Raw genomic sequence first — 15,016 nt, forward strand, 5'->3', positions numbered from 1 at the left:
TCAACCCACAATTCCTCCCCACTTCCATGAAAATTAAATAGGAAACAAGATGGGCATACAGCAAACCTGTGTATTTAACTGCTTCGATGCAGAAAATATCTGACCAAATTACATTTGCATCTCAAGATGAATACCACAGATGCACGGTGATGTGCACTTGATTTGACAGAGAGGCAAGAGGTGTAAGAATCTTCTTCAAAAGAGGACCAACCAGCAAATACAAGATCCTGGACTTGAAGGAAGGAGGCTCAATATTGCCTATTAGTTACAATTTGAACAGAAAATCTAAACTTTTCAGGAGCAAGTGTTAAGATAGAAAAATCCTTGATTAACTCGCACCATTTTTAAAATTTTGATTTATTTATTGCAGAGAAATGACTGAACAAGTATTTGATAACATCAGTTCATCTACCAAGCAATCTGCAAAAATATGAATTTGTTACAGTAGTAACATTTTTAAATTAAGCTAATATGAAAAACATTCTGAAGTTACATCTCAACTTTTCTTTTTAAAAAAACAATTTTGGCATATAAAGCACAGAAACTGTGCTCAAAATCACCATATTTACTGAGCTAAACAGTATTCAACTAAGTTAATACAAATTACAATATTTTATTTAAATAGACAAGATACAAGCCACCAGAAAGTTTTAAAGGGTTAGCCATTGACAGTTTCTTTTCAATCTTGTATGTATTTTTAAGAACTGCTTGCCACAAACGATGCAGTAAATATACAGAGAGCAAAGCATTGCTTAGTTTTACAAATTCTCTACATGAATAATGCTATATTTTTTAAAAAAATGAGAGAAACAAATTTAATATGAAACTTAATAGGAAAATTGCTAATCAAAACAAGTCTGTAAAAGTGCTCAATTATTTCATTGCAGTACATGTCCCCTTATAATTTCTTTGAACTTTAACTTAAGTGCAATATTACAGTTATGACCAGTAGTTATTTCCAAAACTTATTTATCCCTGTAGTACAGCAGGTATAACTTTAATGGCTCTGGTAAAGGCAGACTCAAGATCTTTTCTCGAAGCAGATATAATGGAGGCTCTGGTTTCAAGTCGCAGTACTCTTTTTCATCATCATCTCTCCGAACATCCTCCAAGTCCTCATTATTGTTGTTGTCAAAAGGATTTGATATTCGACTTGCAAAGACCTGTTTTTCAACCAAGACAATTGTATCCATTCGTCGCTTGCGGATCCGCCTTCTTTTAAACCTGGATGGAACTTTTAGAGGAACTCCATTATTAGCCTTGTCCTGATTTATGGTATTTTTAAGAGTCCGACGAATGCAGATCCGAGTTAATTCTTGGAGGCTTCCAACACTAACCGAAGCTGTGGAATCCATTTTTAAAAAAAAATTCACAATTGTCATTTTTTTAAAAAATTCACAATTTAAATAGTTGTTCGAGTGAACCGGCGCGGACTCGAAGGGACAATATGGCCTGTTTCCATGCTGTAAACTGTTATATGGTTATGTTATATGGTTATATACATTACCCCAAATTGGTTTATAAACCATTAAAAAATTGTCCGCATAGAAACTTTTCCTAAAATTACAACCATTAAAATGATCAACTTTTGGTTATCAATAGCTTACAGAATAAAAAAGAGAATAGTTTATTCACTTCAAATGCAATTTTATATAGATTACCTCAGCATTGGTAATTATTATAAAATTTAAAAATTTTGGATAAATGAGGATATCCGAAAACAAATCAGAAATCCTCATTTATCCAAATCTTTTCTCGGAGCCAAACCGACCTCACAAGTTGAGAAAAATTCACTCGACATGAAATTAGAACAACGATTGACCTCATTTCAGGCAATTCCCTCCCCTCTCTCTTTCCATTTATTCTTTACCTCCCCTATTGACTTTTCTCTCCAACTCCAATGGTGTATCGCTGTCTCCCAGTCGCAAGCGGTCAGAAGCGGGACCTCGAGCTCAGTGGCCTCCCCCCACCTTCCCCTTCCCTTCTCAGCTGAACAGAGCTCCGGATGTCAAATGCTCCCCTCGGCCGACAACTGCACATGCACACCGGGCTCCCCAGTATGCATGCGCTGTAGGCTTAAGGGAGGATTTGGAGTTGGGACCCCACAGACTTGGCAGTTCCACCAGCCAGGGAAGCCTTCCCAGGGATCGGCGGCAGCAGTTGGTCGGTCTTGATGATCAGCAGCGAGGAGGTCTCAGTGATCAGCCATGGCCAGCATTTTTTTTGAAAATTAAAGATTATTTTAATGTTTAAAAGCCTTTCCTTTTTGTTTGCTGTTGTTTAAACATTGACACAAGTTATTTGCTGCTGCTACTGGGCAGTTTTTTAAAAGATGAACAATTTTCCGGATCAAATGTTTATACAACATAGGCCCAGTCCCAACAAAGGACAGTTTTCTACTAGTGATTGAAATATAATCTATCAGCATTTTAAAACAGATATTTAAATTAATATTTAGAAATAAATAAGATTGATGGAAAGGGTAAGGTATTGGGACTAAGTACGATAATCTTCAAGCCACTCCAGAAATAACATATCTATAGCATTTAATTTTAAAAAACTAAAGTGCTGTACAGTTATCAAAATTAAGCAGAATATAAAAAAGACAAGAACACAGCTGGAAAAAATGTTTCAGGTAATCTATCTTACTACCTTCTTGTTTTGTGCCTTGTCCAATATATCAGGGGAGATTGGCATTCAGCCCAACAAGCCCTATCTGGTTCCAAGCAAAAGCAATTCCACAAGTTCCACTCTCTCACTATCGCCAATTCTTTGTCATACACACATTTTAGCTCCTTTTAAATGCTACAGTTAAATCTTCCTCTACCGTTACCCATCAGTGCATTTCAAGCCCTAGCTGCTAGCCACGCAAAATCATTCTACCTTGATAAAAAAAACTATTATCACAACATTTAACATGCAAAATCAGTTTTGATGAAAGGTCATTAACATGAAACAATAACTAATTTTCTCTCTGCTGCTTAACCATTTGAACATTTCTGAATTTTTTATTTCAGCTTTTAATAATTTCATTTTTATGCTTTTACACTCCGATTAGATAGCAACAATTTGATAAGTTTTAAAAAAAAATTAATCCCTGATTTGATTACTATTCCATTCACCCATCACTTGGGTCTGTGTTGTTCGGACTGCTGCTTCTTGCTCTCTCAATACTTTGCTTTTAGAATGATCTTCCTCAAATCACTTCAAAGCTCATTCCCTCACTCTCACCAGCCCCATAATTGGTCTCCTGCACCATCCAGATTCCAAACAAAATCCTGCTTAAGCTGCATCATATTCTTCTCTTAAGATACCTCATAGCCCCCCCAGTGACATTGACCAACTTCATGACCACTCTTCCTCACTATGTTTCTCATCCCTCAATTAAATCTGTGATAAGGGCCACGGAATGCTTTCTGCATTAAAAATATGAAATAAATCTAAGTTACTGTTTCTGAACAAAACCAAGCAGTCAGAAAAGAAATATTGGTACAATTTTACAATTCTGTATAATATAAAAAGAACCTTTTCTCTTTACAGCAAGTAATTAGTAACAAATAGTCAAAACACATCATCTTCTTTCTTTCTAAAGAAATTGATGGTGCCTTCAGTGCTTACATGTACGATTCTAAAGAATTGGTATACAATATCAAGCCTTCAAGTAAGCATTCTTACACCAAATACATCTGTAAAGATTAATTTTATTTCTGCATGTAAAATCACATATAAAATGCTAATTGAAAAAAATTCAAATAAATTGATTTTGCTCTGCAGCCATTTCTTTAAAACAAAAATTGGTCTAACAAATTTAAGGCCACAAGCAGTTTGATCCATTATGTTCATGGCAGCTTCATGAGCTACCTAATCCTACTTTTCAATTATCTTATAAAATGTAGGTTATAAAATTAACGCGACCACCCATGACTCTAATTGTATTACAACTGAAATCCGGAAAAAGCGTGCAATACTTTTCATTACCCAGTTCTGACAGAGGCTTTGACTTTAAACTTTAACCATTTGTCTTCCCACAGATACACCCTGATCCATTGAGCATTTTGAGAATTTTCTTTTTATTTTAGGTTTCCTTCTTTTTTCTGTAATCATTCTCACCATGATCTTGAGCTATAGTAGAAACTTCAACTAACCACAAGCATATTCAGTCAACCTACATGAATGTATAACCGCACTGATTACAAAGGTAAGTGAACCAAAACAATGTTCACAGGCAAGTGCTGCATTTGAAAGTCAATTTTGGAATAATAAAATCCTGAGAGAATTAATCAATTAACAGGTGTACTTGCCAACCATCAATGAACAATTCTATTTCTTTTCTGAAATCATTAAATGTCAATTCTAATTGTTAAAAGCTGCTGAAGATTTATTCAAATTGTAAAATTTAATACACTATAACCACAAATGCAAGAAAATCCCAAGTAGCTCCCAACTATGTAGGCACAAGGCAAACCAGCATAATTGAACACAATCATCCTAATTCAGAGACTAACATACAAAAAAAGTTTGTTTGCCCATTTAAAAAATAGCAGGAAACATCTATATTAATACTTTAATATCACACCATTCAAACATTAATGTTTGTCACACAATTAAAGAGGAATCATAAGTTCATTGTCAATTTTGCCCACAGGAAAACCATTGCACACTCTTCCCTCATCCACACTCTGCTCACCAGTGTCAATCATTTGGCTCACTAATAAAAAGCGCGGCTTTATTCATGTTAAAGTTTACACAAGGAAAGTTTTGCTTAGGATTTCACAAGAAATAGGTCATGGAGAGGCAAGGTGTACAAGTGTGGTGAGAGCAATTACTAGTCACGTCAAGAGCAAAACTTGCCCCCACCATCTTCCCTTTCCTTCATTCCTCTTTTGTCTCTCACCACCCCACTGTGTTGTCTTTTTACCCCAACTGTGCCCCCATCTCTACTGCATCCTCAGGACTTCACATGGAAACTTTGAATAGTTTATTGTCACTTGTACCGTGATGCAGTGACTGCTATGAGTAAAGTCCCTTAAACCAATACAAAGACTCTTGTACCAAATGAGAGCAGGCAGGGAACATCTCATGTGACACACTGTCCTTTGGTATGCAAAGAACCAACAAAGGGAAGGACAGACAACAAGGATGCTTCAGACCAGACAAAAGGAATTTTGGTGCAGTGGGATGGGGTACCATAGAATGCGACAGTACAGAAAACAGGCACTTTAGACTGTACTGACCACTATTTTGCTAGTCCCACTGACCTGCTCCCACTCCATAACCCTCCAGACCTCTCCCATCCATGTATTTATCTAAGATTGAACCAGTATTCACCACATCAGATGGCAGTCCCACCACTCTGAGTGAAGAACTTTTCCTTCATGTTCCCCCTAAACCTTTCTACTTTCAGCTTAAAATGCTGAGCCCTCATTTTTATCTCCCCCAATCTAAGTGGAAGAAGCCTACTCGCTCGCATCCACTCTGTCTATATCTCTCAATCTTGTAAATCTCCCCTCAGTCTTCTTCGGTCCAAAGAATAAAGTCCTAGCCTGTTTAATCTTTCCCTGTAACTCAACTCCTGAAGACCTGGCAACATCCTCGAAAATCTTCTCTGCACTCTCTCAATCTTATTGATATCCCTCCTATAGTTTGGCAATCAGAACTGCACACAATATTCCAAATTTGGCCTCACCAATGTCTTAAACAACTTCAACATAACATCACAACTCCTATATTCAATATTTTGATTAATAAAGGCTAAGATGCCAAAAGCTTTCTTTACAATTCTGTCCACCTGCAATGCCACCTTCAAGGAACAATGAATATGTATTCCCAGATCTCTTTGCTCCTCCACACTCCTCAGTGCCCTACCATTTACTGTGCATCTTCTACCTTGGTTTACCCTTCCAAAATGCAACACCTCACATTTGTCTGCATTAAACTCTGTCATTTTTTGGCTCATTCTCCCAGTTGGTCCAGATCCCTCTGCAAGCTTTGAAAATCTTCCTCACTGTCCACAATGCCACTCATTTTTGTGTCATCACCAAACATGCTGATCCAATTGACCACATGGTAGTGTGGGGAACTGATCATCGTTGCATAATTAATGCAGCTTGGGCCCAGATGCAATTCCACCTTTAAACTAAATTACCTGTGAACACCAAAACCCTTTATCTATCTATCTATCTTGAAGACTTCAATGGCATGATTTAGACTAAGATTTCCACCATGCCAACTAAAATACTAAAAAAGTACAAAATATGAGCAATCTGTAAAAAAGTGGTATGAAATTCCATTTGTACTTCATATTGATGCAATATTTATGACATCACAAGTCACTCACTGGGATATGTAAATATAGATGAGTAGCTGGATTTAAATAATTTAATTATAAGAAAATAAAAACCTTCAAGTACAAAAGACCATTGATAATCTAATCAGCAACTAAAACTTACGTAATTGCACTGTTCGTACTTTCCCACCTTCTGCACTACAAGGTAGGATTAAAGGAGCAAAGGAGACTGCCAAAATCTTTTCTGTTTCCCAAGTATTCAATCCTGTACGTATTATTTTAGTTAGCTGCAACAAAGAATCCAGAAATAATTTAAAGTTGAAATTAAAAATAACTTTAAGAGGAGAAATTATCAAGGAACAAGTCCCAAAAAATTAAAATGTAAAATTTATACATGTAGGAATACTGTTCACCTCACGCAATTCATTATAACAAACTTTTCATAGCTGAGAACTTCCTTCAACAATTCTACGCTTTTGGATTTTTGTGCTGTCAATTAATCAGAACCCAAGATTTAAGATACTTTTATTTTTAATAAACAGGTCTCCTAACTATTAGGACGATATGACTGGAATTCAGACAGACATCTCAAGGTCAGAAAGGGAAGCTGAGTGGTTGACAGTTTAGTAAAAATAAAATTAATAGGAAATAAGGTGTGAAAGACACTCTGAGGGAAACTAGAAGTTCCAATTACAGAAGTAGTACAGGCTGATACCGATCATTTGATCAGGGCAGAGGAATAGTAGAATTAACTTGTTCATTATAACTGTGAAGTTATATACTTTCAAAGGATCAACAAGGGCGAGACAAATGAAGGTAGGGCTAGTAATTACTAACAAATTAGTAATAGACTTAAGGGAAATATTGAGGGACTGAGGGACCTCTATGTACAAGTCCAAGGATCCCCAAGTAGCAACACAAATAGACAAGTTGGTGAAGAAGGCATTGTTAGCTGAGGAATTCAATTCACATGAAGGATATTATGGTAATAGTAAAAACACAAAATGCTGGAGCTCAGTAGGTCAATGTCCTTTACATAGCAATGATAAAAATACATAACCGACTTTTCGGACTTGAGCCCTTCAACAAGGTATGAGAGAATCCCAACAGGTGTCCAAACAAAAAGGTGGGGGGGATAGGAAAGGCAGGAGATGATAGGTGGAGAAAGAAGGGAGGGGGACAGAGGAGGAGGAGGGATGGCTGGGTAGATAATGGGGAAGGGAGAATTGGAAAGACAGGAAAGAGGAATGGGAAGGAAAAGGCGAACATTTAGCAGAACACAGAGAAGTCAATGTTAATGCCATCTGGCTGGAGAGTGCCCAGATGGAAAATAAGGTGATGTTCCTCCAATCTGCAGGTGGTCAGGGAAGGATAGTATATAAAGCCAAGGACAGACATGTCTGGGAGTGTGACTCAGAATTGAAATGGTTGGCTACTGGGAGGTCGCTGCTGTTGTGGACGGAGAGAAGGTGCTCAGCGAAGCAATCTCCCAGTCTGCGACCAGTCTCCTTGATGTCGAGAATGCCACAAAGAGAAAACTGGATGCAGTAAACAAATCCTGTGGATATACGTCAAGTATTGCTTCACTTGAAAGCCCTGCTTGGGGCCCCAGACCTTGGTGAGGGAGGAGGTGTGGGTGCAAGTGTTCCACCTCCTGCAACCACAAAGGTGTTGGGGTTGGAAAATAGGTGGGGAAGGATGAGTGTATGAGGGAATCATGGAGGAAGTGGTCCCTGCGAAAGGCTGAGAGGGGAAGGAAAAATGTGTCTGGTAGTGGGATCCTGTACTGTCCCTGAAATTTTGGCAGATAATATGTTGGATGTGGAGGCTAGTAGGGTGGTAGGTGAGGATGAGGGAGATTCCATATTTGTTTTGGGGGCAGATGAGCAGGAAATGGAAGAGATGCCGGTAAGGGCTGAGTTGATAGTGATGGAATGGAAGTCACATTTGTGGAAGAAGGCAGACATTTCGGAAGATCTGGACTGGAAAACCTCCTCTTGGGAACAGATGCAGTGGAGACACAGAAATTGAGAGAAGGAGATGGAACCCTTGCAGGGGTCAGGATATGAGAAAGTGTAGTCCAGGTAGTTGTGGGAGTTAGAGGGCTTGTAGTATTTGTCAGTGGAAAGCTGGTCTCCCAAGATGGAGACAGAGATCCAGGAAGGGGAAAGTGTTATCAGAGATGGACCAGTTGAGTTTGAGATCAGGGTGGAAGTTGGCTGCGAAGTGGATGACGTTGGCAAGCTCATCTTGGGTGCATGAGGCAGCAGATGACTTTGGCAAGCTCATCACGGGTGCATAAGGTAGCCGTGATGTAGTCGTCGATATACTGGAGGAAGAGTTGAGTAGTCCACATAACAATCAGGCGTAGCTAGGACCCATGTGGCTACCCATAGCTACTTCTTTAATTTGGAGGAAGTGAGAGGAGTTAAATGAGAAGTTATTTAGAGTGAGGACAAGTTCTGCCAGGCAGAGGAAGGTGGTGGTAGTGGGTAACTGGTCCGGTCTTTGGCCAAGGAAGAAGCTTTAGACCTGCTGTGTGGAGGATGGAAGTAAAAAAGGATTCAACATCCATCATGAAGATGGGACAGTTTGGTTCGGGGATCACTAAGGAGATGGATTTTATGGTACAACTTTACAAAACATTAGTTAGGCCTTAGTAAAGCTCTTGTTAACAACTTATAGGAAATTTTTGATGGGAGCATTTTAATTACAAGGTAAAACATCATGGGCTGAATTGCCAGAGCAAGGTGCAGAGGTAGTAGGGGAGGGAATGTGGGGGAGGAGGCAGATGGGTTGCCTGATCGAGGTAGACAGAATTCTGAGAGGCATGGGATGTAGATACCAGGAAACCGTTCACCATAGGAAAGATATCATAGAGGGTATAGGTTTAGGGAAAGGAGTAAGAAGCATAGAGAGCATCAGAGGAAGATTTTTTCCTCCTCCATCTAGAATCCCATTTTATTCTCCCCACATTTCTTTAACTTCCCCTAAGATCCTACCATCTACCTACACATCAGTGCCAATTTACAGTAGCTAATTAATGTACCAATTCATTCCTTTAGGAAATTCACATGGCTACAGGGACCACGAACAAACTCTACAAATCAGCCCCAAGGTCCTAATTAAACCTTAGTCTCTAGAGCTGTGGGGCTGCAGTTCCACTACCTGCTCCATCGTGTCATTTAGTAGATTACATTGAGCTGATGTTGTCAAGAAAGAACTATGCACTAGGTAGATTCATTTTTAAGTCTGCTTTCCTTAAGTGGTTGAGAGGCAGATGGAAATGACTTAGGAAATGAACAGACTTAACCAGCTGTCGAAATATCAGAGAACAGAATAGCAAGGACAAGAGTGTAGATGCAAAGGTTGGTGGGGTAGAAATAGGATGGGATACAAGGCAAAAAAAAGTTAAAAGAATACAATGAGTGAGAGAAATACAAGGAAGTAAAGATATAGATATCTGCGATCAAATTTATGGGAGCCACAAGAAATTTAAAAAAATGTGGCAAGTCCTGAAGGCATATTGGTTATTTTGAATTAATTGAAATAAAAACTCACCTTCTCTTCCAATGGCATCACAAGGATTCCACCAACTTTGATGAGATTTCTCATGTACTCTTCGTGATCTTTTTGAACACCTGCCCCGCAGTAGACTCTGTCATACTGACGACTATCTTCAGCAATCTCCAGGCAATTACCCACCACGAAGGAAGGCTCACAGAATTCAAACCTAAATCACACAAAAAATGATTTTACTATATTTAAGTTCATCTTGATTATAGAGGATTTTTGTTTGGATTAACACAAGTATAGTTTGCTGGAATCTGAGTGGGAATCTTTGCTTTCTATGCATGTGTTAATTGAATAAAAGCAAAGATGAACTATGATGAAAAGGATAATAATGTTGCAAGCATAGAAGATGGTAGCTAAGAATATAGGAGTCCACAGGAGGCTGTATAAACCGAGAAAGAGCAGGTGAAAACAAAATAGAGTGGATAAAAGAAATAAAATGAAATGACAAAATTAACAGTGAGAAGCATGGAGCTCTAACGTGTACATACCCAAATCTATCTTATTTAAAAAGTTCATCCATGCAAGACTTAAATAGGAATGTCATATTTTAATAGTAGAAAATGCAAAGAGTAAAAATGTATGTACATAAATTGATTTTGTCACTGTTACAAAAATTTTGAGCAGCTATTGACAAGTGCATTACAGATTTAGGGAAAGACTGGAGGATGGAACAAGATGCAATTATGAAAGAATCACAAAACTAAATCTGCATTTATAAAATAGGAGCCACCTCAAAGCAGTCGCTAGATAGTGATCAAAACTACGAAAACTTTAAAAGTAAACACTGAGTTACATTCTTTAATTAACAAAAAAAGGCATAACCTTTCTATCAATATTAGGTTTGCTTGCTCTCTGAATGACTTGCGAACTATATTTTGCAAACATCATAGCAATTACTAGCACTGAAAAAATCTATCCATGAAACAAAGTACTGCAAAACTCAGATAATCCATTACCCTTGGAACCCAAGTAGTGCTGAACTGACAGTTTATTTTTCAAACTATTGTAATGTTACTCCCTATTAATACCCAAACATGCTTACAATTCACAATTTAAAAAAATGTTACACCGCAGTATACAAGTTTTCTAGCGAATACCATAAGTTTACAGGGAGCAAATATTCAAGCATTTCTGACCCTAGCTTTAGCTAAAAATCTGAACTGATGATCCAGATTCTTACCATATTTGCACTCCCACAGCCACTCCACCATCTGGAATACCAGTTTTTGCTGAATAACCCACTTACATTTTGGATCCCAGTTCACAATACAGAGCAGTAAAGTCGAACCCAGACTATTGGGATTCCAAATAGTTGGATCCCAGATTAATTAGAATTTTACTATTTGTAAGTGTTGAGAAATGTTATGCTTATATACAATCATGTTAAGTGTAAAAAAAAAATCGATTTGCAATCATTTACACGAGCAAGTCAGCACAAAAGCATGGATTGCTAACCTGGACAAGAATATGTATTTTCAAACATTAAATACAATTTGTTGTAGATTAGTTATTATGAATTTGTGAAAAATTAGAATATCGAACACTGCAGCACAGTACAGGCCCGTCGGCCCTCAATGTTATGCCAACCCATATATTCCTATTAAAAAATACTAAACCTTCCCTACCCCGTAACCGTCCACTCATGTGTCTGCCCAACAGTCTCTTAATGCCCCTCATGTTTTAGCCTCCACCACCATCCCTGGCAAGGCATTCAAGGCCCCAATAACACTTTGCTTAAAAAAACGTACCCCTGATGTCTCTCCTAAACTACCCCGCCTTCACTTATCTCCCTGGGAAATAGGCGCTTGTTGTCCACCCTATTGTGTCATCTCCTCTCATCCTTCTCCACTCCAAAGAGAAAAGTCTCAGCTATGTTGACCTTGCCTCATGAGACTTATTGTCTAATCCAAGTAACATCCTGGCAAATCTCAGTACCCTCTCCATTGCTTACACATCCTTCCTATAGAGGTGACCAGAAATGAACACAATACTCTTTGTGTGGTCGCACAAGAGATTTGCAGAGTTGCAACATGACCTCTCTACTCCTGAATTCAATTCCCCTATTAATGAAGCCCAGCATCCCATAGGCCTCCTTAACTATCCTATCAACCTGTGCAGTGACCTTGAACCCCCCCTCCCCCCACCCAAAGTCCCTCTGTTCATCCACACTCTTAAGTAACTGACCATTAACCCTGTACTCAGCCTCTGGTTTGCCCTTCCACTTATCTGGATTGAATGCCATCTGCCACTTTTCTGCCCATCTCTGCAACCTGTCTATATCTTCTTGTAACTTTCAACAACCTTCAACTCCTCCAACCTTCACGTCATCAGCAGACTTACTGACCCATCCTTCTACCTCTTCATCCAGATCTTATCTATATTAAAAAAAAAATCACAAAGTGCACGAGTCCCAGAGCAGATCCATGCAGCACTCAATGAGTCACCGACCTCCAGACAGAATACTTTCCTTCCACTACTACTGTTTTCTTCCTGCAAGCTAAGGTTCCACTGATTCCATGCCTCATGACTTTTTGGATGACCACTTCGATCACCCTACCCTCATCAATTTCTTTTGTTACCTCCTCAAAAAACTCAATTAGGCTCGTGAGGCACTATCTTTCCTTCACAAAGCCATGCTGACTACCGTGAAGTAGACTGTACTTCTCTAAATGCTCATAGATCCTATCTTTAAGAATCCTCTCCAATAGATGCATTCTGCTGACACAAGACTCACCAGTCTTTAATTCCCAGGATTCTCCCTATTACCTTTTTCTAAAAAAAAAACACAAGAGGACAACATTTTCCATTCTCTAATCCTCCAGCACCTTTCCTGCGGCCAAAGAGGACTCAAAGATCATAGCTACTGCCTTAGATCTCTCTTCTCACTTCCCACAGTAACCCAGGATATATCATATCCAGCCCCAGGGACTTATCAATCTTGATGTTGTTAAGAAGATCCAACACTTCCTCTTCCTTAATCTCCACACTGTCCAGCACAGAGGCCTGTTCTATTCTGACCTCACCCTGATCAAGTGAATATTGAAGCAAAGTATTCATCTAGGACCTCCCCAAACTCTTTTGCCTCCAGGTACATGTTGTCTCCTTTATCCTTCAGCAGCCCCTCCTTCATTCTCATCATCTTTTCTTCACATACACAGAATTAATGAGATCACACCAAGCAACTTTACTTTTAGTACTGATTCTGACATTTTATAAAAGCCCATGATTTCTCCCCTAGTATCTAAGCAATTAGAAGTGTTTGCTCAGTCTAGAGTACTCACCTATCAAAGCTATCACTCGTTTTGATGAAGTTCTCAAGCTTTTGGTTGGCATATTCGACCACATCAACATGCAGCTCTATTCCATGATTTATGCCAAAGGGCCCTGCGGGCAGAAGCTCACTAGTTAATAAAGATCTGTAATCAGTAAAGGAAATCTAATCTGTTTAACTTGATACCGAGGACATGGATGGTATTTTTCCTAGAAGTCAACTTGATTTCTTTTATTTCAAGTTGAAGATTATATTTAAGTTCATTAGCATGGGCCATGGCCTACCAAATATTGTGTACTAATAGAAAGTGTCAAAATTTTTTAGAATAAAATTTTAAAATACTACTGAAATAGCATAATACACCACACCTGATCAGTGATAAATACACAAAAACACCACAACTGCTTTATGTGAAATCATATTGATGCCAGAAAAGGGACTGCTTTCAAAAATAAGAAAATAATTTCAAGCTGATAAATTTACCCAACATTGTCATGCTGTATTATGATTTGTGTCCTCTGTTAATATTTATTGATACGAGCTATAATTTTAGTCAGATATTAGGCAAATGTTTAAATGGAACAAGAATTGCAGCATGAAAGATTATCACAATATTGATCGTGTTTCATCCAAGTTTAAAAAGAGTCTTGTGCAAGTTTGACATTACTGTGACCCCATTCTTGTTGAAAAACTGACAAAACATGGTACATAAAGTGTTCAGTGTTAACTCGAATAAGTTACCAATGGCAATTTCTCTTAGGTTTGCAATATTAAAGAACAATTTTCCAACAAGATTTGACATAACTATAGAACAGAACAGCATAGGAACAGTCTTCAGCTCACGTGTCCACACCAAGCACAATGCCCAAATTAAACTAAAACTCTGACGCTTGCACACAATACACATATTCCTCTATTCTCTGTGCATTCAGGTGTCTATCAAGAAGCCTCAAACACTATTATTGTATCTACTTCCACAACTACTCCTGACGGCCAGTCCAAGCAGCGACCACTCTTTTAAAAACTTGTCCTGCACCTCTCCTTTAAAAACCTCCCCTCGTTATCCCCCACAAATCCAATTTGGTCAATAGCAGGTCATACTTGACAGATTACCAAAAAAATCTATGTTTTTGAATAAATTTCAAGAAATCAGCCAAAAAAACCATCAAAATTTAAGCTGAGATAGGTGATGGTTGAGCATTAAAGGAAGTGGGGAAAAAAAGTATCAAAATGGAAATATGGAAGGCACATGGAACCAGCAACAGAGGGTGTGCAGATATTTTGAGGTTGGAGAGGAATGAAGTCATGGAAGAGATGGAGTACATTAAAATTAAAACATTGCTAGACCAGGAACCAATGGAGATCAACCAGCAGCTCTAGACCAGGAACCAATGGAGATCGACCAGCAGCTTTTATGAACTACAGTCTGTTTTGAAAAAAAAAAATCAACATACTGTAATTAATATAAACTTCAAAACAAACTGCAAAATGTTTGCTCACCTAAAATTAAACCAACCATTGTACTTAAATATCCAGTGCCACTTCCAAGATTCAAAAAGGATAATCCTGGCTGTAGGTCGAGCGCTTCCATGACCTCAGAGTAAATACATGGTGCAGACAAATGGATATTACCATTTTTCCAAGCCAAGTCTTTGTAGGCATTATCTTTATAAATTTCCAAGTAATAATCAGCGCGATCTATGGCTCGGAAAGCTTGCTCTACTACCTCTGTTCGGATGTAGTGTGCTTCTTTTAGATTGTCGATTAAATCGTCATTGTCTTCACCAGCACTCACAGCACCTCCCATCTTTTCCAGTGGTTAAGACTGTGAATTAAAAGAAATTGTTGAGCACGAAACCCATCTCATTGCTTTTCAACAATAC

At 38.4% G+C, this 15,016-nt stretch overlaps 1 protein-coding gene across 5 annotated transcripts in view; it reads right to left on the reverse strand.

Moving 5' to 3' along the window:
- Positions 1 to 339: 339 nt before the first annotated feature.
- LOC138735685 (protein-L-isoaspartate O-methyltransferase domain-containing protein 2-like) overlaps positions 340 to 15,016 on the reverse strand; it is a 28,219-nt gene continuing 13,542 nt past the window's right edge. For all 5 annotated transcript variants that reach the window (XM_069883892.1, XM_069883891.1, XM_069883895.1 and 2 more), the window contains exons 2-6: positions 14,634 to 14,958; positions 13,144 to 13,246; positions 9,848 to 10,019; positions 6,450 to 6,573; positions 340 to 1,342 (exon numbers count right to left, since the gene is read on the reverse strand). In XM_069883892.1, coding sequence (XP_069739993.1) covers positions 966 to 1,342; positions 6,450 to 6,573; positions 9,848 to 10,019; positions 13,144 to 13,246; positions 14,634 to 14,940 — 1,083 coding nt within the window. In that variant the 5' untranslated portion in view covers positions 14,941 to 14,958 and the 3' untranslated portion in view covers positions 340 to 965. The remainder of the gene's footprint in view (positions 1,343 to 6,449; positions 6,574 to 9,847; positions 10,020 to 13,143; positions 13,247 to 14,633; positions 14,959 to 15,016) is intronic.

Source organism: Narcine bancroftii, chromosome 6, assembly GCF_036971445.1.
Source record: "Narcine bancroftii isolate sNarBan1 chromosome 6, sNarBan1.hap1, whole genome shotgun sequence".
Lineage (NCBI taxonomy): Eukaryota > Metazoa > Chordata > Chondrichthyes > Torpediniformes > Narcinidae > Narcine > Narcine bancroftii.